The sequence below is a fragment of the Glycine max genome, chromosome 9 (assembly GCF_000004515.6).
Source record: "Glycine max cultivar Williams 82 chromosome 9, Glycine_max_v4.0, whole genome shotgun sequence".
NCBI classification, from domain to species: domain Eukaryota; kingdom Viridiplantae; phylum Streptophyta; class Magnoliopsida; order Fabales; family Fabaceae; genus Glycine; species Glycine max.
Genome location: NC_038245.2, coordinates 9,958,044 through 9,980,934, shown reverse-complemented (window position 1 = coordinate 9,980,934; position 22,891 = coordinate 9,958,044). Strand labels below are relative to the sequence as shown.

Sequence of the window (22,891 nt, the reverse complement as noted above, 5' to 3'; positions counted from 1 at the left end):
CTAGGAGTAGAAAACATGGAGCAGCACGATGGTTGTTCTGGTGGTCACAAAATGACGACGATGACGTCGAAACATTGTCGTTAATAAGGCTAGCGAGCAAGAACCTCGCTTGTGACATAAAACTTAAGGTGAGAAGCGAGCAAAGGAGGAGGCAGTAGAAATCGATGATGAAGTAGAAGTTGCAATGGCGGGTGGCAAAAAGAAAAAAAAAATATTTGATCTGATGTGAATACTTCTCCCGTATCTCAATTATCAATTTTAATTAAACGGTGAAAATAACTTTGGTACCATGTGAAATATCTTTTAATTTGGCACGGTAGCCTCCGAAGTGTATATAAAAAAAAAAAACTCAAAACACGATTAGCATTTTTGACTCAATGAAAGCTATAACGGCTACTTGAAAGACGACCGTTGGTTACGTGTACACATAGCACGCTCACCGAGGCGCATCCTTCCTCTTCTCTTTCTTTGTCACAAACACAACACAGCACCCTTCACACACTGCACAGTGCCTCCTTTCTAGTTTCTACTATCTGCTTCTTCTTCTTCAATTAGGGTTTTCCCCTTCTCCGTGATCAGCGCCAACATCATGAACATGAATATCTTCAAGAAGAAAACCTCACCCAAAGGTTCACCCCTTTTCCCTCTTTTTCTCTCCAAAATTTTCCACATTGTTTTTTTTTTATCAATTTTTTCTGTTTAACCTTCCATGTTTATCCTAAAGCTTAGGATTTGCGCTTTGAATGAGAAGTTTGTTTTGTCTCTGAAAAGGGAAACTCGTTTCTTTAGTGTTTGCTTGCTGGGGAAAATTTGGGTAGGAAAAAGATTGGGAACTTCGGATCGGAGAAACGTTGGAATTGGGTAGCTGTGTGCTAGATTGGATCTAGAATTTGTTTAGAAGAAACATATTGCTCTTTAGAATTCTTAGAAATTATGGGTTTTTTGCTGCTTAGTTTTGTGGAATTGGTTTCTTTTGTTGGTCAATATGGCATTGTTTGTGCTTGATGAAAATGGGAAAGGAAGTTACAGTGTTGACTTTCTTATTGAGTCCGGGCCGTGTCACTCATTTGCGTCTGTTTATTTTTTTGTTGTTGTTGTTTATGACAGAGGCTCTGCGGTCAAGTAAGAGGGAAATGGCTGTTGCAACCAGAGGTAATTACTTGAATTAGTCAGAAGTTATAGCATTGAGTATTTGCTTGTGTCATTCAATAAACCCATGTTAATTTTTAGTAGAAAATATTCAGGCAGATATACATAAGTCAAGCTACCCAACCTTCCAACAGTTGTTTCAGTTTCTCAAATCTCAACTTTATTTTTGTCCTAAATGGCTCATTCTTTACCTCAATGGTTTCTTGTAATCTATATTTCCTCAATGTTTCCTTCAAAGCCCTTAGCCCAAATTTTGATCAGTCATTTTTGTTTCCTTGCATTGTTTTGCCTTTGCTCCAATTTTTTATAATGTCCTGCCTGTGTAGTTTAATATTTAAAAGGAGATTGTGTCTTGATGGGTATGATACTTGCTATTACTAATTGTTTATTTCATAATAAATATTTAAAGTTCCATTATAATTAAAAAAAAAAAAAAAGACAGAAGCTAATGAAATGTTTGATGGGTATGATCAAGAAGAAAGATGGACGCCAGAATAGTGCTCGTTATTAAATTCAAATCAACTACATTAAATATATATTTCTTCTTATTAAAGGATTTCTTTCAAGACATTGGCATCAGCATAGGTTGGGTGTCACTAAAGGTCTATGTCATATGTCATATGAGGCTGTACATTAAAAGAGATTAGTAGGAATTAGTAAAAGGCTTCACATTTGATATAAATTTTTAATTTTAATATAGTGGCACTTATGTATCATTCTTCTCTGTTTTCTTTTCTTCACTTTCTCTTTCTTTCTATCTCTGGGTTGTTCATTTAAATGTATTGATAGGAAATAGCCAGCCAGTTCACATTTGGTATCATTGTTTAGTTTTAAATTTCAATGAAGTGGCACTTCTGTAACAGGTTTGTTTCATTTCTCTTTCATTCACTCTTGTAGGAATTGAAAGAGAGATAGCATCACTTCAGATGGAGGTACATAATGCTAACAAAGACCTTCTTAGTGACTTCCTTTCTGTTTCATATATCTTTTTAGTGCTTCATTTGCCTTGTCAATTGCAGGAAAAAAAATTGGTGGCAGAGATTAAAAGAGAAGCAAAAACAGGAAATGAGGTATGTTTTGTAATTTAAATGCATCTCCTCCATTTCCTTATTGTTAATGAGCCATAAAAACATGCTTGTTTTGTGTTTATGCAATCCAAAGGTTGACAATGTGATTTTTTTTTTTTGGAAGGCAAAAATATATATGTATATATTAAAAATAGGATACCAGTACCAGCGGTACCGGGAAAGAGATTACAAAGCACATAAGTGCTGCCCTCCAAAAACCCAACCTAAATACAAGCAAGAAAAACCCAGACAGCCTAACCAAAGGAATTCGATATATTGGAAGACCAATGATTGAGACTACAGGTGAAATCTTTTTCTTTAGCCTTTAACCAGGACCAAACTAAAAAGATAGCATGGTCCATGACTTTATAGGGATCAAAAGGTTTTCCTTGGAAGATCAGTTGGTTCCTATGTTGCCATATAGAGCTAGTTAAGGCAATCCACCACCCACATCTTGTATCATGATTCATAGATTCCCCAAATCCTTCACAGAATTGAATGAAATGGCACTTAGGAGTGATTGGAAGGGGTCCTACGACCCTGATCCAACTCATGGCTTCCCACCACAAGCCTTTAGTCAAAGTACAGTTGAAAAATAAGTGACCCACATCCTCCTGAACACTTCCACACAAGGGGCAGATGACTTCCTGCATACTGATATTTCTTCTCAGAAGATTGGCCCTGGTGGGAAGTCTATTTTTAAGAAGCCTCCAACAAAACATCACTGCCCGAGGGGGGATTTTCAGCTTCCAAATTATCTTATAAATGTTCTCATCTACACTTGTTGTACTGGGGTTAAAGCACAATCTATAAGCTGATTTAGTAGTATATTGGCCATGGGGTTCAGCCAACCACAACATAGAGTCTTTGATATGTTGCTGTATAGGGACAGAACTGATTTCTTCCATAAACTGCACAGCTAAATCACTTTCATGATCAAATAAGTTCCTTCTCCATCTAAGATTCCATTCCCAGCTACCATGATTAAATTCTCCCATATTTGAGATGAGAGAATTTTGCTGCCTACTAATCAGAAAAAGCTGATTATATTTCTGTTCAAGGGTATAATCTTCCCCAAGCCACTTGTCTGTCCAGAATTTGATTGCTTCCCCACATCCCACCTTCCAATTCAATTGGTGCTTGAAGATATTGTGATCTGGCTGGTGAAATATCTTTCTAAGGTCCCTCCACCAATGAGAAAATCCCCTCTTATCTGTATCATGCTGAAACTCAGGCCATCCACCATATTTGGATATTAGAACTCTTACCCAAAGCTGCTGCTGACCAGATGCAAAAGCCCATATCCATCTACCCATCAAGGCTACATTGAACTTCGAAATATCCTTTATACCTAAACCCCCCTCATTCTTGGGCAGACAAATATCAGCCCATTTCACCCAAGGAATTTTATTATGAGTATTGTCTCCTCCCCACAGGAAATTCCTTTGTAAGGAATTAATTTTCTGGACTATCCTTTGGGGAATCCTGAAAAAGGAAAGAAGATAGATTGGGAGAGCATTGAGAACAGAATTAATAAGTGTGACCTTCCCCCCCATGGATATATCTTTTTGGGCCCATTTGGATAGTTTTGCTTTGAATTTAGTAATGAGAGGCTCACAAACCATCAGACTGGAAGGATTGGCACCAATGGGAATGCCTAAATAGTGAAAGGGGTAATTCATTTGACTGCAGTTCAGGATATTAGCTGCTGCCAAACCCCAGTTAACTCCACCTCCTAAGATCCCGAATTGACTTTTAGCAAAGTTAATCTTCAAGCCAGAAGCCAATTCAAAGCCTCTAAGCAAGGCCTTTATAGCATGAACATTCTGCCAATCAACCTCACCCACAAAAACAGTATCATCAGCATACTGCAGAATATTAACAGGTTCTCTCTTCTTTCCAACTAGATAGCTTCTATAGAGATTTTTGTGAACTGCTTCCCTCATCATACCAGTGAGACCTTCCCCAATTATATTGAAGAGCAAAGGGGCTAAAGGATCTCCTTGCCTCAAGCCTCTTGAGGGGTTGAACTCCTTAGATGGGCTACCATTAATCAAAATTGATATGGTTGCTGAATGTAGGCAAGCTGAGATCCAATTTCTCCATTTTTGGCAGAAACCCAATCTAAGCAACATATAATCCAAGAAGGACCAAGACACTGAATCATAGGCCTTTTCAAAATCCACCTTGAAGATCATTGCTGACTTCTTGCTTCTCATTGCTTCCTCCACCTCCACCACCTCATTAAGAATCAGGATTCCATGGAGTATATGTCTTCCTTTAATGAAAGCTGACTGTCTTTCATCAATGAGTTCATCCATAACAGACCTTAATCTATTAGATAAAAGCTTAGCTATGACTTTATACATGCAGCCTATCAAGGATATGGGTCTGTAATCATTTAGGGACTGGGTGAGGCTTTTTGGGAATTAAAGCCACAAAGGAAGCATTGGATCCTCTAGGAAAGCTTTCATGAGCATAGAACTCATCCACGAATCTTCTAAACTCAGGATTCATCACATCCCAGAATTCCTTAATAAAATTAAAGTTAAGGCCATCAGGCCCCGGACACTTATCCCCTCCACAACTCCACACTGCTTGTTTGATCTCTTGGTCAGAGAAAGGGACAGTCAGCTGTTCTCTTTGCCTCTGAGAAATAGATTTGAAGTGAACTCCATCCAAGGTAGGTCTAGAATGCATCTGCTCAGTGAATCTATTATGGAAGAAGTTGGCAGCTTCATATTTCACTGCATCAGGTTGCTGGATCCACTCCCCATTTATAAATATACCTGGAATATTATTATAAGCTCTCCTGAAATTCATGTATTTGTGAAAGTAAGCAGTGTTGTAGTCCCCCTCCTTCAGCCATCTGGCCCTAGATTTTTGTCTCAATAAAGATTCAAAAGCATTAGAGGCATTCCATAACTCCTGCTGAAGTAAAGTTCTGTCCTTAATCTCTTGATCAGTCAGATTTCGATGAGCAGCTAGATCCTCCACTTCATTTAGCTTCTGCTGAATATTAAGGACCTTCTTAGGATTAATATTCCCCTCTGCTTTACTCCACTGTTTTATAGCAGCTCTTAAGTTCTTCAACTTATTTTTAAGGGCGATACCCCCCCAACCTCCCTGCTGGTCCTTTTTCCAGACCTCCCTCACCATTTTTTGGTACCCCTTTTGCTGCAGCCACCAGTCAAACACCCTAAAGGGCTTTGGACCCCAGTCCACCATGTTAGTTTGCAATATAGACGGGAAATGATCAGAGAGGTTCCTTTGAAGGACAGTTTGGCAGCTCTCAGGCCAAAGAGATATTCAGTTCTGTGAGACCAAGAATCTATCAAGCCTACTTTTCACACAGCCATTAGGCCTAATCCAAGTAAAACTATTCCCAGGACATTTAATTTCCTGAAGCTCCATATCATCAATCCATATCATCAATCCACTGATTAAAGGCTGCAATGTCATAAGGATCTGCCCTTCTTTGAGATAAGCTGATTCTTTCCTGGGAACTCCTAATGCTATTGAAGTCCCCAAGGAAACACCACATTCCACTAGGATTAGAAGCCTTCAGCTGCCTCAACTCATCCCATAAAGCTTTCTTCCCAACCAGATCACAAGGAGCATAGACATTGACAAATATCAACTTCTGATTATTACTACAACATGTGCCTTCAAGCATTAAGAAGCTTCTACCTTTTACCTTCCTTTCTACCACAAAGGTGGAGTTATTCCACATACATAAAAGGCCACCAGCAGCCTGCACAGATGGAACAAAATCCCAATGACCAGTGGAGTCTCCCCAAATGGCCTGGCAAATACTTTTATTAAAGTTCTCCCTCTTGGTTTCTTGGAGGCAGACAAGATCCACTTTTTGCTGAACAATGAGCCTTCTAACAGCAGTCCACTTGACTCCCCTCCCCAAACCTCTAGAGTTATAGGATAGAATTATCATAATTGCTGAGATTTAATTCCCTTCTCTGCTGCCATCAAATCATCTTTATTCTCCATATCCAGCAGCATCCCCATAATCTTGCTATCTTCTTCCTCATAAGACAAGCCCATTTCCTTCAAGATGTCACATTGCAGCTTTATAGGGTCCCTCGTATACAGAAAACAGAGGGTGACCTTTAGAAGCTGGGTTGGAGTCCACTAAAGGTTCCTCAGTCTGCTGGGCCTTGGTATTACTTTTCATCATCTCCTTTGATTTGTCACTCTGCTGGGCCTTGGGATTACTTCTCAACACCTCCTTTCTTCTCACATAGACCTTTGTGGCAGAGGTAGTTGGGCCACATATCTGTTGGCCCATAGGTAGCTTCTTTAAAATTTGACCATAGTCATCACAATTCCTTCTGGGATACGTGGAATTCAAACTGGAATTGTGAGGCAGAGGTTCCTTAAGAGGTAAAGCTTTTTCGAACTCCCCCTGTCTAGCTTTGGTTGTCAGGCCCGAATTTTCCCCATGGGTGTTAACCCACTGCCCTTCGTCTGCATGGCAGTCTAAATTGGGGATTTTTTCTATAAGGTTAGTCTCCTGCATAGCTTTTTCGACAGGAGCATTTAAAGCTAGGCCATTTCCGGAAATATGGCCGTTGGGGTTTTCCAACACGTTCTCCAGATGAGGACAATGTTGACTTTGAGCTCTGTCAACCTGGGATTGGGCCACGTCATCTCTGATTATATCGGACCGGTCCATAACGCTTCGACCAAGGGATTGAACCCAGTGGTCTCTACGAGCATTGGACGATGGGAACATGGACCTGTGATCAGGGAAACCGCCGACGGGGTCGTCGGAAACGTCGCCGAAGAAGTCATCGCAGAAGGTGGCCCCTGGGATGTCGTCACCCGCCGTTACAGGGGTGTTTGGCTGGGTCGAGAAAGGGGAAGGGGGGAACCACATGTCACTTCGATTTTGCTTCTTCATTATTCCCAGACTAGGCGCATCCTCCGCGACGTGAAGAACATACTGTGCTCCATCAATGGTGGCCGGCAACGTCGCCTGAAACAGAGGTCCCATCTGCGTCCTCATCAGAATGCGCGCCACGTCCATCCTCTTCTATCCTCCACAAAGTCGTCCACTTCCACCACCTCATCGAACTCCATTAACACCTTCGCCATGGATTCCACATCCCATACCGTCAGTGGAAGGCCCCATAAGAGCACCCACGTGAGTCTGTGAGTGGGACGTATTTCCGGAGACCATTTCTGGAGCTCCGAGAGAGGAGTGGATCCATTATCCATCTCTTGTTGTATGAGACGAGCAGCGCTGGAGTCGTCCATGTTAGGGAAGAGAACCCAGTCATCAACCCAGTATCAAGGATTAACGTTATCATCCACCACCCATTTCAACTCCTCCTCCACCCTTTCAAACATTGCTCTGTTCTTCAGTCTTCCTACCCAGGACTTGTAAAGCCACTCATACTTCTCCTTATTCGAGCTCAAGGTCACTGGCCGATAGTTATCCCTAACAGCGCAATGAACACCCTCCCCCAAATACTTGGTTCTCGTGTGGCCAGGTTGGAGCTCCTTAACTACCTCTGCATATGAACGAGGACCTCCTTTTTTAACACTGGTTGTCTTGTCCACCTGAGCATCTTTGTGCACCTGTTGATCAGCCTCCATACGACGGGTAGCATTGCCATATACATGCGTGCAAGGCACCTTCCCCCTGTCAAACTTCGGTCTATTGACGAACACCTTCTGGCCATCTATAAAAATGTTATTATCCAGACATCTTTCTAACCCCTGTTCATCCATCACCTCTTTGAACCTAACAAAACCGAACCTATGGCCAAGTTTGTTTTTGGTTCGGGGAATGAAAACCTCCCATACCTTCCCCCATTTCTGGAAAATCTGCCACATATCTTTCTCCATTATCCCTTCAGGGAATCTGGAGAAATAGAAGGTCGTAACGTCAGCCTTATTTCTCCATGTCATCTGCTTCTCTTTCCTTTGGTAGTTGTTCCCTTGCTTTCTACCTCTACTATCCTCCACTTTGTTTTTCCTCTTGCGTGATACTATTACCCAGTCTCCATGATTAGAGTTATCGTTATTCAGTTCCTCCGTCCTTGCATTCCAGCGTTCTGCACTTCTTCCATTGATGCCATTCCAATTGGTCCTTCGATTACTCAACGTACGCCACCCATGATCAGCTCTATGCTCCACCTTTCTCTGTCGATGTGATCGGACTCTCTCTCTCGGTCTACCCACTCTCTCACTCCTCCACTCTCTCTCCTTCACATTCTGAAGGAGCTCTCTCTGACTATCTCTCACTTTGTCTTTGTCTCTCTCACTCTCTCTCACTCTGTCTCTCTCTCTCTCTCTCGCTCTCATATCTCTCTGTTCATGACCTATATCTTAATAAAAATGTTTGTCCCTTGGATAGTACAGTTTCAGAACAGAGGTTGACAATGTGATATTGGTAACTGTTGGAAAGTTGCCTTAGTTGTGGCAGCCTCTTTGAGGTCTGCCTTAATTGCAGCCTCAAAGGTGGTGGTTTAGTTCCACATCAACTAGAGATATGACTTAAATAAAGCTTATAAAGAAGTTTGGCAGTCCTTGCCTTACAAGTTGGTTTTGTGGGATTGAATTAATCAATTAGGCTCTAAGTCCAAATTCTAAGATGGTATTAAAGCTTATCCTAGATCAATTGTTGGGCTACCTACATTTGCCACGCTCTATGCTAGTAGCCATGGGCGTGAGAGGGGGTGTTGAAAAGCTGCCTTAATTGTGGTAAACCCTAGCAGGGCCGGCCTTGGTGGTTGTTTTCCGATGCGACCGCCCAGGGCCCATGACTAAAGGGGGCCCAAAAAGAAATCTAGATAGCTATAGTGTGAGGAGGAAAAAAAATTCAATGACTTTTAGTGGCAACTTTATCTCGTCGGCTTTCTAAAACTCCTTTAATTCTTAAATTTTAACTTTTTCAAGCATACTAAACCAAAAAAACTAAATGTTTATCCGCATGTAATATTTTATATTTGTATGTATATATGAGTAGAGAAAATGTTTTGTATGTAATAAAATGAGTTTGTAAAACAATTGCACTATCATTCAATTACAAATCACCTTGATATCATAAAAGTCAACGAACTTGTCCTACATAATAGGTTGTGATTGGATAATAGTGTAATATTGTTTTATAATGTCAATGCATAGCCTATTTTCTCATTATTTTCAGCAAAATTGTGTGTCTATTTTTTTATGAAATATATTTTATCATACATATAGAAAAGGGTCCATGTCTATTTTTCGCTATGGTGCAATAAAATGTCAGGACCGGCCTTGACCCGTAGCCTGCCTTTGTTGCAACCTCTTTGGGGCTGCCTTAATTGTAGCATCAAAGGTAGTGGTTTGGTCTCACGTCTACTAGAGATATGGCTTAAATAAAGCTTATAAAAGCTTGGGTAGTCCTCACCTTACAAGTCAGGTTTGTGGGATTGAGTTTGGATGACCTAAGCTATTATTTGGGCAATCATTTTCCTTTAAGCTTTTGGGAGTGAATTAGGCTTGCTACGCTTCTAATTAGAACCTATCCAGTCTCAATGTTAAGCCACCTTAGTTGTCCGGTCTTGCAAACTTCATGCTTTAGATGTTCAAATTTGGGAGTGAGGGTTGTGTTAAGATGTCTCACATTAGCTTGGAATATAGCTAGTGTACTCCCTATATATGTAGACTTAGGCAATCCTCCTTCCTTGAGTTAGCTCTTCTCTTTGGAGTGACTTAAGCTTGGTTTGTATTGAATAGTTTGGATAATGAAATTTATATTTCTTCACTTTCCTATTCTTACCTAAGTCCCTAATCTCTTGTGTGTTAAGCGGTGCCTTTTGTCTTTTTCTTTGACTACATTTCCCAGAAATATTAGTTTTCATCATCATATGTGTGGTAATATCTCTAAGAACAACAACCAATGTTTATCCTACTGGTGAGTAATCTTCATGGATCAACCTATGCCACTAGATTCTATCAAAAATGAAATTTTCATTAAAGCCAATGTTGATTTTCTACAAAAGCCAGATTAGTGGACAAAGGGTACACAATGGGTGTATTCCCACAAAATCCCAAGGATCATTTTCTGCAACATGTAAGTGGGTCTGCTGCTGGAACTAAAGCAACAAGATGGAAATGCTGGTGGGTAGCGCTAACATGGACCATTTGGAAGCATCGAAATGGGGTGATCTTTGCTAAACTTTCGAAGGAAGTAAAGTGATGGAAGATGCGATTTTTCTACTATGGACATGGCTTAAACTTTTGGAGAAGGGTTTCACCCTGCATTTCAATCATTGGTCCTCTCATCTCACAGCAGCGTTTTGTAATTAGGGAAGGAGGGTAGCTGCAGTATTATAAGTAATTTGTGCTGCGTAATAGTTTTCTTTCCTCGGGTTCAGCTAGTTCTTATTGCATGTATCTTGGCATTCTGAACCAGCTGTTAATCCAATCCTCTTATGTATCTACAGTACCTCTGGTACTCATTTATATATATGATACTTACTTTTGCTGAGCAAAAAAAAAAAATGGTGATACCTTTTCCCTTGTGGCTAAGATGAGTTTAGTTCATCTCTTTCTAGCAACTGATGCTATTCTTCATTGGCCACTTCATCAGTTAGACATTAAAATGCATTTCTTCACGGTGAACAAGAAATAATCTATATGGAGCAATCACTTTCAGGGGGAGTCTGAGCTGGTTTATAAACCACAATCTCCATGAGCTTGGTTTGGGAAATTCAATTTCATTGTGCAAATCTATATTGTCACACTTTTCCTGGTAAATGTGTTTATTTGATTGTTTGTGTTGATGATATAGTCATTACAAGAAATTATTTTAGCTAAAATTTCCCAGCTGAAAGAGCACTTGTTCAACCACTTTCAAACAAAAGTTCTTGGTAATCTAAAATACTTTTTTGGTATTGTAGTTGCTCGTTCAAAGGATGGCATTGCAATTTCACAAAGAAAATATGCAATAGACATTTTGAAGGAAATAGTTATGTCAAATTTTAGGACCATTTTTTTTTTGGAAGGCAAAAGATATATTATATATTATTAATAGTAAACACAGCAGCACCAGAGGTACTGCTGGTGATTTATACATAAGTGCAATGCACCTATTATATCACCCTCCAATACAAAATTAAATATCAACATTAGCCCCACCACATATACTAGATATGTGTAACCCATATTAACCAAAATATTCCACAAAATAGTCCAATTTAGGACCATTGATAGTCCCATGGACCCAAATAAAAAATTAGTATGCAATCAAGGAAAAGGGGGCAATGGTTTGTATTCTAAGGTACCTAGATCTTGAGAGATATCGAAGATCTCCATATACTGATCATTGTGATGCAATGGTTTGTATTCTAAGGTACAATAAAAAGTCTGTTGAGTGTATCTTTCATATATTGGGAATTGCATTTATAATTACTGCTCTTAAATGTAATTAATTCTGAAATGTGTGTAAATATACAGTCTGTTGAGTGTTTCTTTCACTGAAGTAATTTTCAGAAACTCTCAATCTCTGACTAGGACATATTTCTTGAATAAAAGCGAAACACCTGCATTTGTCTATGCTCCCAGTCTTAAGGTGTGGGAGGGTGTGTTAAGATCTCACATCAACTAGATTTATGATCAATGTAGTCCTTATAGCCAATATACTGAATATAGAAGTGTGGTTACAGGCTGCCACCAGAATCTTAGCTCGTCAACTTGTTAGGTTACGTCAACAGATAACCAATTTGCAGGGAAGTCGTGCTCAGATCAGGGGTGTAGCAACTCACACACAGGTATGCAGAAAATTTTGTTTGTTTGTTTTTCATTATTTTTTTTAAGATGATAACAGGATTTTCAATTTTCAGAATTTCCAAATTTCATTTGCAGGCATTATATGCAAGCACTTCAATCTCTACAGGAATGAAGGGTGCAACTAAAGCAATGGTGGCAATGAATAAGGTATGTTTTATGTTATCCAGATTGATTCTGATTCATATCTCTCAAAATTATGGAATGCATTTCTTTTGTTTTACTGGTAAAATAAATATCCAATCAGTTTATGTTATTCAAACTCTTTTTCCTTGGCACTGAAAAAAATATCAATATATATATATATATATGCAAGCCTGCACTTTCACCCAACCAAACACCTAAAGGTCAAAGAGTCTTGAACTCGAGTATGCCATTGCCAAGGAAGCAAACTGAGCATAAGTCCTATATGTTAAAAAAAACTTGGCTCCCATTGGATATGCTGATAGAAAGGTATTGTTTAATACAAAAAACTGCAAAATTGTCTCTTTAAGCAATTTTCTGCTGTTACTGGATCAAAAGTTGATATTTGTTACATTCTTTCGTGACATTGATTAAATTTTGCCAGGCATGTCTAAAAATGATGCATTGTCTTTTCTTTTCAGCAAATGGCACCGGCAAAACAGGTTAAAGTGATCAAAGAATTCCAAAAGCAATCAGCGCAGTTGGACATGACGGTAATTTTCTTTTGAGCATATTTCTGATGTGTTCTCATGCAAGTTTCATGCATTAGTGGTAGGCTAAATACATTAAGATTCCTCAGTAAGTTCTCAAGTAACTGCTTTTGGACTTGGATCCAGTTTGGCCTTCATTAGAGAGCATTTAATCCAGTTGACTGAACAATATGTCAATATTCTTAGACATTGTTTGAGGAGAGGACCAGCACCCCATTTGACAAAAACTTTCTTTTGCTCCATAAATTTATGACATTATCCTATTTGCAGATTGAGATGATGTCAGAATCTATTGATGAAACTCTAGACAAAGATGAAGCTGAGGAAGAAACAGAAGAGCTCACTAACCAGGTGAATATATTAATCCCAACTTAATTAATATAGCCTGCTATTATAAGCAATTTTTTCCTTTGTAACATTTTCATTTTATTCATCACAGGTTCTTGATGAGATTGGAGTGGATATTGCATCCCAGGTTGGTTTTAGACACAACATGAATCCATTGTCTTTGCACCAATTCTTTCATTTAATTATTTTTCTGAATGTTTGAGCCTGATGCTGGTCTTTTATGTTGCTAGTTATCTTCTGCTCCCAAAGGGCGTATTGCTTCAAGGAATACTGAAAATGTTGCTCCAAGGTACATTTCAAACTTATTCATGGAAAATGCATTCTATACATTCCTTGACCATTGGTTTTTGTCATGTATACAGTTTCTTTTATTGGTTATGTGGTATAATACTTTTTATTTGATTTAAATTGATTGATCTGCCAGTTAAAGCTTTTAAATGCATTTAGATTTTTTTATTTTTTTATATTATTTATTGATTTTGTGTTGATTCTGTTATTTTAAGAGAGAAATTTCTTTTTGTTGATGCAGACCAGCAGAATCCCAAGATGTCGAAGAACTTGAAAAGAGATTGGCTTCTCTTCGAAGAATTTAAATCTCTGCTACAGCCTGTACCCATATATATGTTTCTTAATGTACAAATCATTATATATAGCAATGGAGAGATTGTACTATTGGCACCTCTTTTAATTACCAATTTTATGCTGTGATGTGTGTTTGGATATAAAGAACTAGTAAAAATAGTTTTAGACTGGAATATATATTACTATCCCAAACATTTATTATATATACTATATAGCAATGGAGAGATTGTACTATTGGCACCCCTTATAATTACCATTGATCAGTTGGGAATTTGTAAATGTGTATGTGTTTATCAATAAGCTACTTAGATAGGTGGGTACTTCATTGTGTCCAAGTTTTGGGTCACAAATAAGGATTTGAGGTGTGATCCCTGTACACATTGGAACATGTTACACAAAATTGGACGAAAATTACAATAACTAATCCTTTGATATTTGATTTAGTGCGTGTACACATTTGAATTTCTGCGCCAGTTGACTCTAGGCACCTTATCAGGTTATATGCTTGCATAATAAAATCAAGTCACCAAAGAAGAGGAATCAAATGTGCATCTAGGACTTGTAATTCGAGATGCGAAAAACCCTGTGATACAACTGCAGCAAAAAGAGGACCTTGGCAATTCAATAAATGACAAGTTGTGTGCCCTTTCCACTGGTCCTCGTATACATATATGTAAATTAAATCAGTCTAAATCTCATTTAGAACAAAAATATCTTTAACTTATAAGCTGCAATTTCATATACACGAACAATATTTTCAAGCACCAGCAGTTGACGAGTCAAATGATGTTCCCTTTACACTTGTGTAACATTTTCATGTGGCAAGTATCATTTCTTATCTGTTGTAACGCCCACAACGACATTCCTCACCTGTGACATCAAATTCTTACAAGTGAGAAAATCTTACTTTGCTAAAGAATCACAGAAAAATTAGTGAAATATAGTAAAAAGTTTATAAGCTAAAGTATATTTTTAGTTCCTAAACACACTTTTTTATAATTAGTCTATTTAAATTATTTAGTTTAATTCTTAAAAATTATAAATAAAAAGGTGCTTTCAGCCACCAACAAGGGATTAAAAAGTGGTCATACATAAGAATTAAAGATGAATAAACTTTAAGTAGGGATTAAAAAAAAGACGTCTTATTTTCATTGACTAAAAACATACTTAAGTCAAATATGCATCCAAAACTAGCCAAAAAGGAAAAGCAATAGTAATTACCAATTTCCCACTCGAATCAACAGACATAGGATTTTCTACTACGACAGTTTGGCTCTGAGAATAAGGCATTGACTGCAAGTAGTAAAATCATGTATTAGATATCATCACAAGAATGCAACAATACGTCTAACAGAATCATCAAAAAGAAAAGGAGAAAACCATACCGATGAAGTTGAAGATACTGTTCCAGAGTTGGCTGTTCCATTTGGTCTCTGTACAGGAATTGAAAGCCTTCCATTGGTCATCTACAGAAGGAGAAGCAGAAGCCATTAAATGGTAGAAAAACTCAGATCAGAAAAGTTACATAAAATGCAAAACATTTGCATCAAATTTCAAGATTTTCATGTCATTTATAACATGTAAAAGGCGCAGAAATCCCAACATGTGTCCAATGTTGAATCAGATAACAGCCCCTAGGTAGGAAAGATGTTTTGGAGCTTGAACAATAAATTTAACTAGAGCTTCTGGGTTCTCTAAACAATTTTCAGTGATAAGAGGATATATGAGATTTAAATCTTCAATTTTAAAATTCCAAATTAGTCAAATAACTGCACTCTTATTACTTTACAAATCCAATCAACCAAAAATTTCTAGCTGCAAATTTATCACATAAGGATTCTGATTCACATTGCAACAGAAAGCCACCAAAATTTACAACAAAATGAACCCCAAATCATGTGTCAAAACTCATGTCAATTTAATTTCAATAGTTCTGAAGCATTTGCAAAAATAGAAAGTGAATACGCAATACATTAATCATACAATTAATGAATTGTATACTTACACTGATATTAGTAATATAGCAACAAATTGCACATTTGACTGAGGAAGCTCCATAAGGATACATGAGTGTTGTCCGGCAGTTCGCACAATGAATGACTTGATTAGATTCTTTTTGATAAAGACACAGCCCATCAACAATAAATCAGTAATAAATTTAAGCAAATTAATAAGCATACAATATTACAGTAAAACAAGGAACTCATCATTGGAATGACATAAGATAAAGAAAATGGAACCCAATAAATGACACATCAAACACCCAACATCCTGTAGTTTATGCAGTAGGATTTTGTGCATAAAATAACCTTATTACAGAGCTCGGTCAATTGATGACAGCATTCACAATAGAAACTGTCATCAACGATAAAATACAGAGTCAAATTAATATTATCCTGGTTTTGGGTCATGCTTATATTCAAATGAATCAGGATGTCACTCTTGGTTTGTGATTTTCAGGTTGTGAACTAACTTGACATTATTTGTTGATTTGTTGATTTGTTTTGTTTGCCTTTCTTTTTTATTATAAATAAAGGTTTATTAAGAGGGAAAAGAGAGGTACAAAAAGGATAAGAAATCCTCAAGAACTAAACAAGGAATAAAAAGGAAAAAACAAAGAATTAAGAACAAGAAACATGTGACACAACATGTCAATCTGTCTGAAGATCTGAAAAAGACAACTCCTAGCAGAACACCACAAAGAAGCTAGCCAGCTAGCTGAACTGCTCGATCCCAAATGCACTCAAAGAGGAGACAGATGTTTTTAATCTCAGGTACTTTTTTCTCTTTTTTCAACATGTATACATGTGTAGAATAAATCTATTTAGGATTCCAAATAACTCTGCTATCTGCTATCCTGCTTTAGCGTTTTTGGGGAGCAGCCACTCCACACCACTATTTGGGACTAACTACTATGCATACAGGGTAGTTGGTTCTTGACCAATATTAGAACTGTTGATAGACTTCTTTTATTTTCATGGTCTCCAGGCAGCAAGCAATTCCGTGCATTAAGCTAATTTGGATCATTAATTTAATTTGGAAGAAATATTACTCTAAGAAGAACGTTAATATACATGGTAGTACTGTTGACCTCAATTTATACACTTTATAGCTGATAGCATCAGCTCTATATCAAAGGTAGCACAAACTAATTTTTCCTTGTCAGCTGAGCATTTTCCTAGTACTAAGGAATCAGTACTAGCATAACAAGTTGCCAAAAGGAGAATATATAAGAAGGTTCTAAAGTTGGGAACAATGTAAGTTTGACCAGAATTACTACTGTTAGGTTCCAAGAAGTGATAAGTTGTTGGAAAAATTTGAGGGGAGTAAACGCCGGGAAGATTTACACCAATGGACCACGAGCCACCACATAAGAAAACTTAACACCACACTTTAACCCAAAACCTTGAGACTCTGGTTTATTAGTCTTCTCCTCACTTATATGGTGCTCAACTTTTTCACTTTTGCCCGATGTGAGACTTCACCTCACACTTGTAACCCAACAATCTCTCCCTCAAGTGTGAGTCCACGAGTATAGCCATTAGAGCCCACATGCTCTAGCTACCTGCAGTACTTGCACCGCCGCTCCATCTACGGGACACGCTGCCTGGACCCACCACCAGGAAGACTTTCAATACAAGGGATCTCCAAGGCTACGATCTATCGCCGCCATCTTATTCGTCTAAACCGGTCACCAAGTCGAACCATCGGCTCTAATACCAGTTGTTGGGAAAATTCGAGGGGAGTAAACGTCGGGGAGATTTACACCAATGGACCACGAGCCACCACATAAGGGAACTTGACACCACACTTTAACTCAAAACCTTAATACTCGAGTTTATGGGTATTCTCCTCACTTATATAATGCTCAACTTTTCCACTTTTGCTCGATGTGGGACTTCACCTCGCACTTGTAACCCAACAATAAGGGCATGGGAAAAGTTGGCTTAGCTAAGGAAATTGAGACTTGCAAGGGTTTAAATCCGGCATTAGGTGTTCCCTAAGACAGTTGATGATAATTATTTGTTTAATAACATATGTGGTTGTGGCATTTCACTAATGTCTTATGAAATTTATTAAAAAGAATTGAGTAGAAAGTTGGGAATAATCAGAAGAAATTTATAAACTTACATAGTTACAAATCAAAAAGAAAGCTGTGGAGAACCACATGGTTTGAATTTAAGTTTGTTCATTTTCCTACTACCTAGATATGGTTTGATGGATATTTTTTGTGCATACAATTTGTACTGGATAGAGATATAAAAAGTTAAAAACCATTCATGAGCTTTTAGTAAACTCCTTAGGCTTTTGGAAGAATTGGTATTTGACATGTATCAGACTCTTTATGAAAAAGTAATCATGGGTTCAATTGTTGTTGCTCGCGTTCTTCTAAATAAATAAACTGAATTTCAGCACAAGGTAGAGACTAGAGAGTGGACTTGTACATTGCCCAAACTTTAAGCCCAAAGGGTTGTTGCATGAAGAGATGCTTAAAGATATAAAAGCCATTCATGATCCTTCACCAAAACAGCCTAATCTTTTAGTAGAGTTGATAAATTTACAGTAGTCAACAAATACTTTTTCAAGTATGATTGATGTACAAACAGTTGGTTTGCATTCTTGAGTTCATCACAAATACATCAACATATGGCCTATTCCAACAGCTAAGGTAATGAGGAAAGGAGAAAAGGATTCCCTCGCTGCTCCCCTGCTGAATCCATTACCAGGATTTGGAATCACCATCAATGTATTAAGCATATTCAATGATCAAGAAAACCACCAAAACATCACTGTAGTTACAGTTTATAAATGTAAATAGTTTGTCTAGCAAATCAGCATTTAGTACAGCAAAATAAATATTGAGCTAATAAGCTTCACAAATCTGGCAACAGAGAAATATATTGTACCTGGTACAAGGTTAATAGTGTGACAGCAGGAACATCTCACACTTGTAGCACCACGTGTGTACATTAGCAATGTCGTACAGCCTCCACAATAGAGTTGTGACATGTCCATTCCTGCATGGGCATCATGAAATTAAAGGTTCCCCCAGATGTAACCATTCAGTTAAAGTACAATACGTGTGAATGAATATTTAATCAAGCTAAATGCATAATTTCTTTTCAGTTTATCTCGCTCTCACCACACACACAGTATCTTTCAAATAATATGCCTATGTTATTAATAGCTACACACACGAGTGCAATTTTTTTATTCTTTATCTTAATAAAAGCATATAGCTAACATTTATATTGATTTTTCATCATCATTGATCTTCAATCTCTTGAAGAATTCATTAAAAATGCATAATCGTAGACAAAGTTAAGAAAAAATGCAGCCAAGTTCTGATAAGATGGATGCCATACCCCCAATATTTAAGTATTCATGCATGAGAGATATAAAATAAAGCAATGGTAACCGCCCACTATTCCACACCTAAGATGGCTTACACTTACACCACTCAATCCCCAAGTGTGAACTGTGAAACTAATCCAACATACTAAGCATCAAGGAGCACGAAAGTTTCTCAAATCTTGATAATAAAGAAACCGTGAAAGGAATACCAGGAGGAGGAACAGAGGTAATGGTGTTGCACAACGCACAGCAAACATTGGTTGCTCCTCTAGGGTAAACCAAGATGCTCCTACACCCATTACACACAAGTTGGCTCCTCATAACTGCAAAGTCACACACACACACTCACACATTAGCAACATTTTTAACATCTCAGTGCCATGTAATCCAAGACAATTCTAATCTGAAACCCACAAAACATAGAATTTGTAACAAAATTTATGCCCTGCCCTGAAAATTTTAATCTTTGTATATTCAAACACATCAAAAACTCGATATACAAGTTCTCAAACCATATATACTTCACCCAGAAACCCACCAAGAAATAATAATGATAATAAAATTGAAAGAAATCAAGCGGAAACGTGCAAGAAATTGAGAACATCGAGGAATAAGAATAGCATACCTGTGGTGTAGTGGATTGAGAAAAAGGGAAGAGGAATCGATAGAGAATAGAATGTGTGAACTGAACGAAACGAAACGAAACCTCCCTCGCGGCTTTTCAATATTTTGATTTGGCCTTCAAATTAAACTCTTGTCTGTATAATAATAACTTCCTTCCTTCTGGGTACGCGGATTAGGAAACTTCACCGCGTTCTAACCTTTTTTTTTGTGCCTTCAAATTAACCCAAATTGTTATTTATTTAAAGCTAAATTATAATCAACTTAAATATGTTTTTTATCATTAATAAATACTTAATTTTTATATTTTCTTCCTCATAAATTTTTGTTTTATCTTAAATTTCTAATTAAAAAATGATTTTATTTTTATCTATGATATTTTTTTAGTCCAACAAATGAATAAATTTTATGTTTGTTCTCTCATAAAATATGTTAATTTAGTGAGGAATAAATACAAAATTTGTTAATTTATTATAAATTAAAATAAAATATGAAGCATCAAAATTAAGATTTTTATTTTATAAGAGAATCAATGCAAAACTAAATTTTATTAGGAAACAAATGAAAAAATCAAGTATTTATTAGAGATCAAAAATATACACACACACGCACACACACATTATTATAAGAAAAACCTACACACACACATAAGAAAAACCTACCTTATGAGTGGAAGAATCACTTATTTAATAAATATTTTAAAGAGAAAAAGAGAATAAATATAAAAGGCTAAAAGTTAATATTTTGAAAATTCATTCATCTAGTATCTCAAAAAAAAAATACTAGAAACTATATTAAAAGAATGTTTATCTACCAAAGTGAATTAGTGATCAAAGTTAAGATATTGTGATATTTGGTTTGATAATGATGAAATTTATTACATGACGCTGATTCATTCCATGTAGATATGACACTAGTTAATATATCTAACGTGTACCTACAAAAATGATTAATAGATCATTACTCACACAATGGATATGAGTTTGAATATCAATAATTACCCATAATAATTACCCATAAATTAAATGGGTGAGTACCATAACACCAAGTCCACAGTAATAATAATAATTTATAATTATTATAAAGGTAATAATTTTTTGTGTTCACTTTTTTAATGAACATTTTTATCTCTAAGAATTATAGACTTTCAATTTTAGTTACATCTTTTCAATTTATTTTTAACTTTCAATTTCAGTTACATTTTGTTAAATAGGTCACACATTTAACTTTTAGTCCATGCAGGAAGTATGTTAATAATAATAATAATAATAATAATTTATGATTTAAATAAAATAATGACAATTTGGTTACTTTATATTGTTAGATTATATTCTTTATTATTTTTCTATTTTTAGTATAATCAATATAATTCTTTCCCAAATTACTGTAATCTTAAATGAACACAACTCATACTAAACTTAATTGATAAATTATTTTTCTAAATTTATTAAGATATTTTATTTTATTGCAGATACCATGAAAAAATGAAATTTTATTTTTTAACGAGAAAAAATGAAATTATTGAAATCCCCAAAATAACTAATGTGGGAACAAAATTAGTTATTGGAACATTATACTTATGGGTGAAAATCATTATGAACAATTTAAATAATGTTGAAACATAATTACACTATATATATTATACTAAACAAATAATTTTTTAGTCCTAGATATGCAATTATACTAAATATTTGAAAGAAGGGTTTTATTTTCAATAGTGATTCTACCCGATTGGAATAGAATTACCTTTGGTGGAGAATATAACTTGATGTAAGCTCCATTGGAGCTTGTAGGCCTAGGATTTTCTTCATCAATGGATTCCTTTATTTCTTGGAAGATGAATGACAGCGAAATGGAGAAGGAAGAGAGAGAGGAGACGCCACTTCAAGGAGAAGATGAGTCTAGAAGAAACTCACCACCATAAGAGACCATGAATAAAAGCTTGAGGAAGAAGGAGATGAATGAAGGGAGAGGAAGAGAAGAGCACGAAATTTTTTGCTCTAAAAGAGCTCTGAAATCTAAAGTTTAATTTTCAAATGATCAAAGTTGAAAAAATGCACACACATGACCTCTATTTATAGCCTAAGTCTCACACAAAATTGGAGGAAAATTTGAATTTCAATTCAAATTTCACTTGAATTTGAAATTGAATTTGTGGAGTCAAACTTTGGAGTCAAAATTTTACTAATTATGATTAGTGAATTTTAGTTATGTTTCATCCTACTAATCTAAGATCAATTTCAAGATTCTCCACTAAGTGTGCTTAGGAGTCATGAGACATGTAAAACATGAAGGACATGCACAAAGTGTGACTATATGATGTGGCACTGGGGTGTAGTAAGCAAATGCTCACCTCCCCCTCTAAAATTTAATTGGATTTGGCTTCTACCAATTCAATTAAATTTTACTTCCCAACACACACATCAAATATTCACTTAGTGCATGTGAAATTACAAAATCACCCCTAATACAAAAATTAGTCTAGGTGCCCTAAAATACAAGGGCTGAAAAATCCTATATTTCTAGGGTACCTTACCTACATTATGGAGCCCTAAATACAAGGATCAAATATAATGACATCCTAGTCTAATATGTACAAAGATAATTGGACTCAACCTTGACCCATGGGCTCAGAAATCTACCCTAAGGTTCATGAGAACCTTAGGGCCTTCTTCAACAGCTCTAGCCCAATCCTCTTGGAGCCTCTTGCTCATGGCTCTAGTGACTGGTCCTTTCCTAGGGAGGATTGCATCATCCCCTTCCCCTTGAAGAGGATTTGACCTCAAATCTGTTAATTCCTCCTCCTCAATATCAGCTCCACCTGCAAAAGGAATTAAATCAGAAATGTTAAAAGTGGTGCTGACTTCATACTCTTCTGGGAGGTCCAACCTATAGGCATTGCTATTGATCCTCTCCAAAACCTAAAAAGGTCCATCCCCTCTAGGGCTAAGCTCGAATTTCCTTTTAGTAGGGAATTTATCCTTCCTAAGATGGAGCCAAACCCAGTCACTGTCATTAAGAACTAGCTTTTTTCTTCCTTTATTGCCTTTAGTTGAATACACCTTTGTTTGGTTCTCTATTTGGTTCTTAACCCTCTCATGCAACTTCTTTACAAACTCTGACCTAGATTCCCCTTCTTTATGTATAAAAGAACTGTCCAGTGGGAGGGGAATGAGGTCTAACGGTGTTAGGGGATTGAACCCATAGACAACCTCAAAAGGGGACTGCTTGGTTGTTTTATGAACCCCCTTGTTGTAGGCAAATTCTACATGAGGAAGATACTCATCCCAAGACTTATGGTTGCCT

At 36.8% G+C, this 22,891-nt stretch overlaps 2 protein-coding genes across 2 annotated transcripts; one reads left to right on the top strand and one right to left on the bottom strand.

Moving 5' to 3' along the window:
• Positions 1–339: 339 nt before the first annotated feature.
• Positions 340–13,843, top strand: LOC100777179 (vacuolar protein sorting-associated protein 2 homolog 2). The gene is made up of 11 exons (XM_003533781.4): positions 340–629; positions 1,108–1,152; positions 2,047–2,081; positions 2,169–2,219; positions 11,885–11,989; positions 12,084–12,155; positions 12,611–12,682; positions 12,950–13,030; positions 13,119–13,154; positions 13,258–13,316; positions 13,557–13,843. The coding sequence occupies exons 1-11, from the start codon at positions 590–592 to the stop codon at positions 13,618–13,620; spliced, it is 660 nt and encodes a 219-aa protein (XP_003533829.1). The 5' UTR covers positions 340–589; the 3' UTR covers positions 13,621–13,843.
• A 177-nt stretch (positions 13,844–14,020) lies between these two features.
• On the bottom strand, positions 14,021–19,787 carry LOC100776644 (protein LSD1). The gene is made up of 7 exons (XM_003533780.5): positions 19,590–19,787; positions 19,174–19,287; positions 18,517–18,627; positions 15,615–15,721; positions 14,995–15,075; positions 14,831–14,902; positions 14,021–14,479 (listed from the first exon to the last, which is right to left on the bottom strand). The coding sequence occupies exons 2-7, from the start codon at positions 19,283–19,285 to the stop codon at positions 14,438–14,440; spliced, it is 525 nt and encodes a 174-aa protein (XP_003533828.1). The 5' UTR covers positions 19,286–19,287; positions 19,590–19,787; the 3' UTR covers positions 14,021–14,437.
• Positions 19,788–22,891: the final 3,104 nt, after the last annotated feature.

What these genes read in the sequence shown, in the direction of transcription:
- LOC100777179 (XM_003533781.4), top strand. Translation starts at nt 590, where the DNA reads ATGAACATGAATATCTTCAAGAAGAAAACCTCACCCAAAG. An exon ending in GAAGAAAACCTCACCCAAAG is followed by an intron (nt 630 to 1,107) that starts GTTCACCCCTTT and finishes TGTTTATGACAG; the next exon opens with AGGCTCTGCGGTCAAGTAAG. An exon ending in GTGTAGCAACTCACACACAG is followed by an intron (nt 11,990 to 12,083) that starts GTATGCAGAAAA and finishes TTTCATTTGCAG; the next exon opens with GCATTATATGCAAGCACTTC.
- LOC100776644 (XM_003533780.5), bottom strand. Translation starts at nt 19,285, where the DNA reads ATGAGGAGCCAACTTGTGTGTAATGGGTGTAGGAGCATCTTGGTTTAC. An exon ending in TACCTCTGTTCCTCCTCCTG is followed by an intron (nt 18,628 to 19,173) that starts GTATTCCTTTCA and finishes ATGCCCATGCAG; the next exon opens with GAATGGACATGTCACAACTC. An exon ending in TTGATTCGAGTGGGAAATTG is followed by an intron (nt 14,480 to 14,830) that starts GTAATTACTATT and finishes TTGATGTCACAG; the next exon opens with GTGAGGAATGTCGTTGTGGG.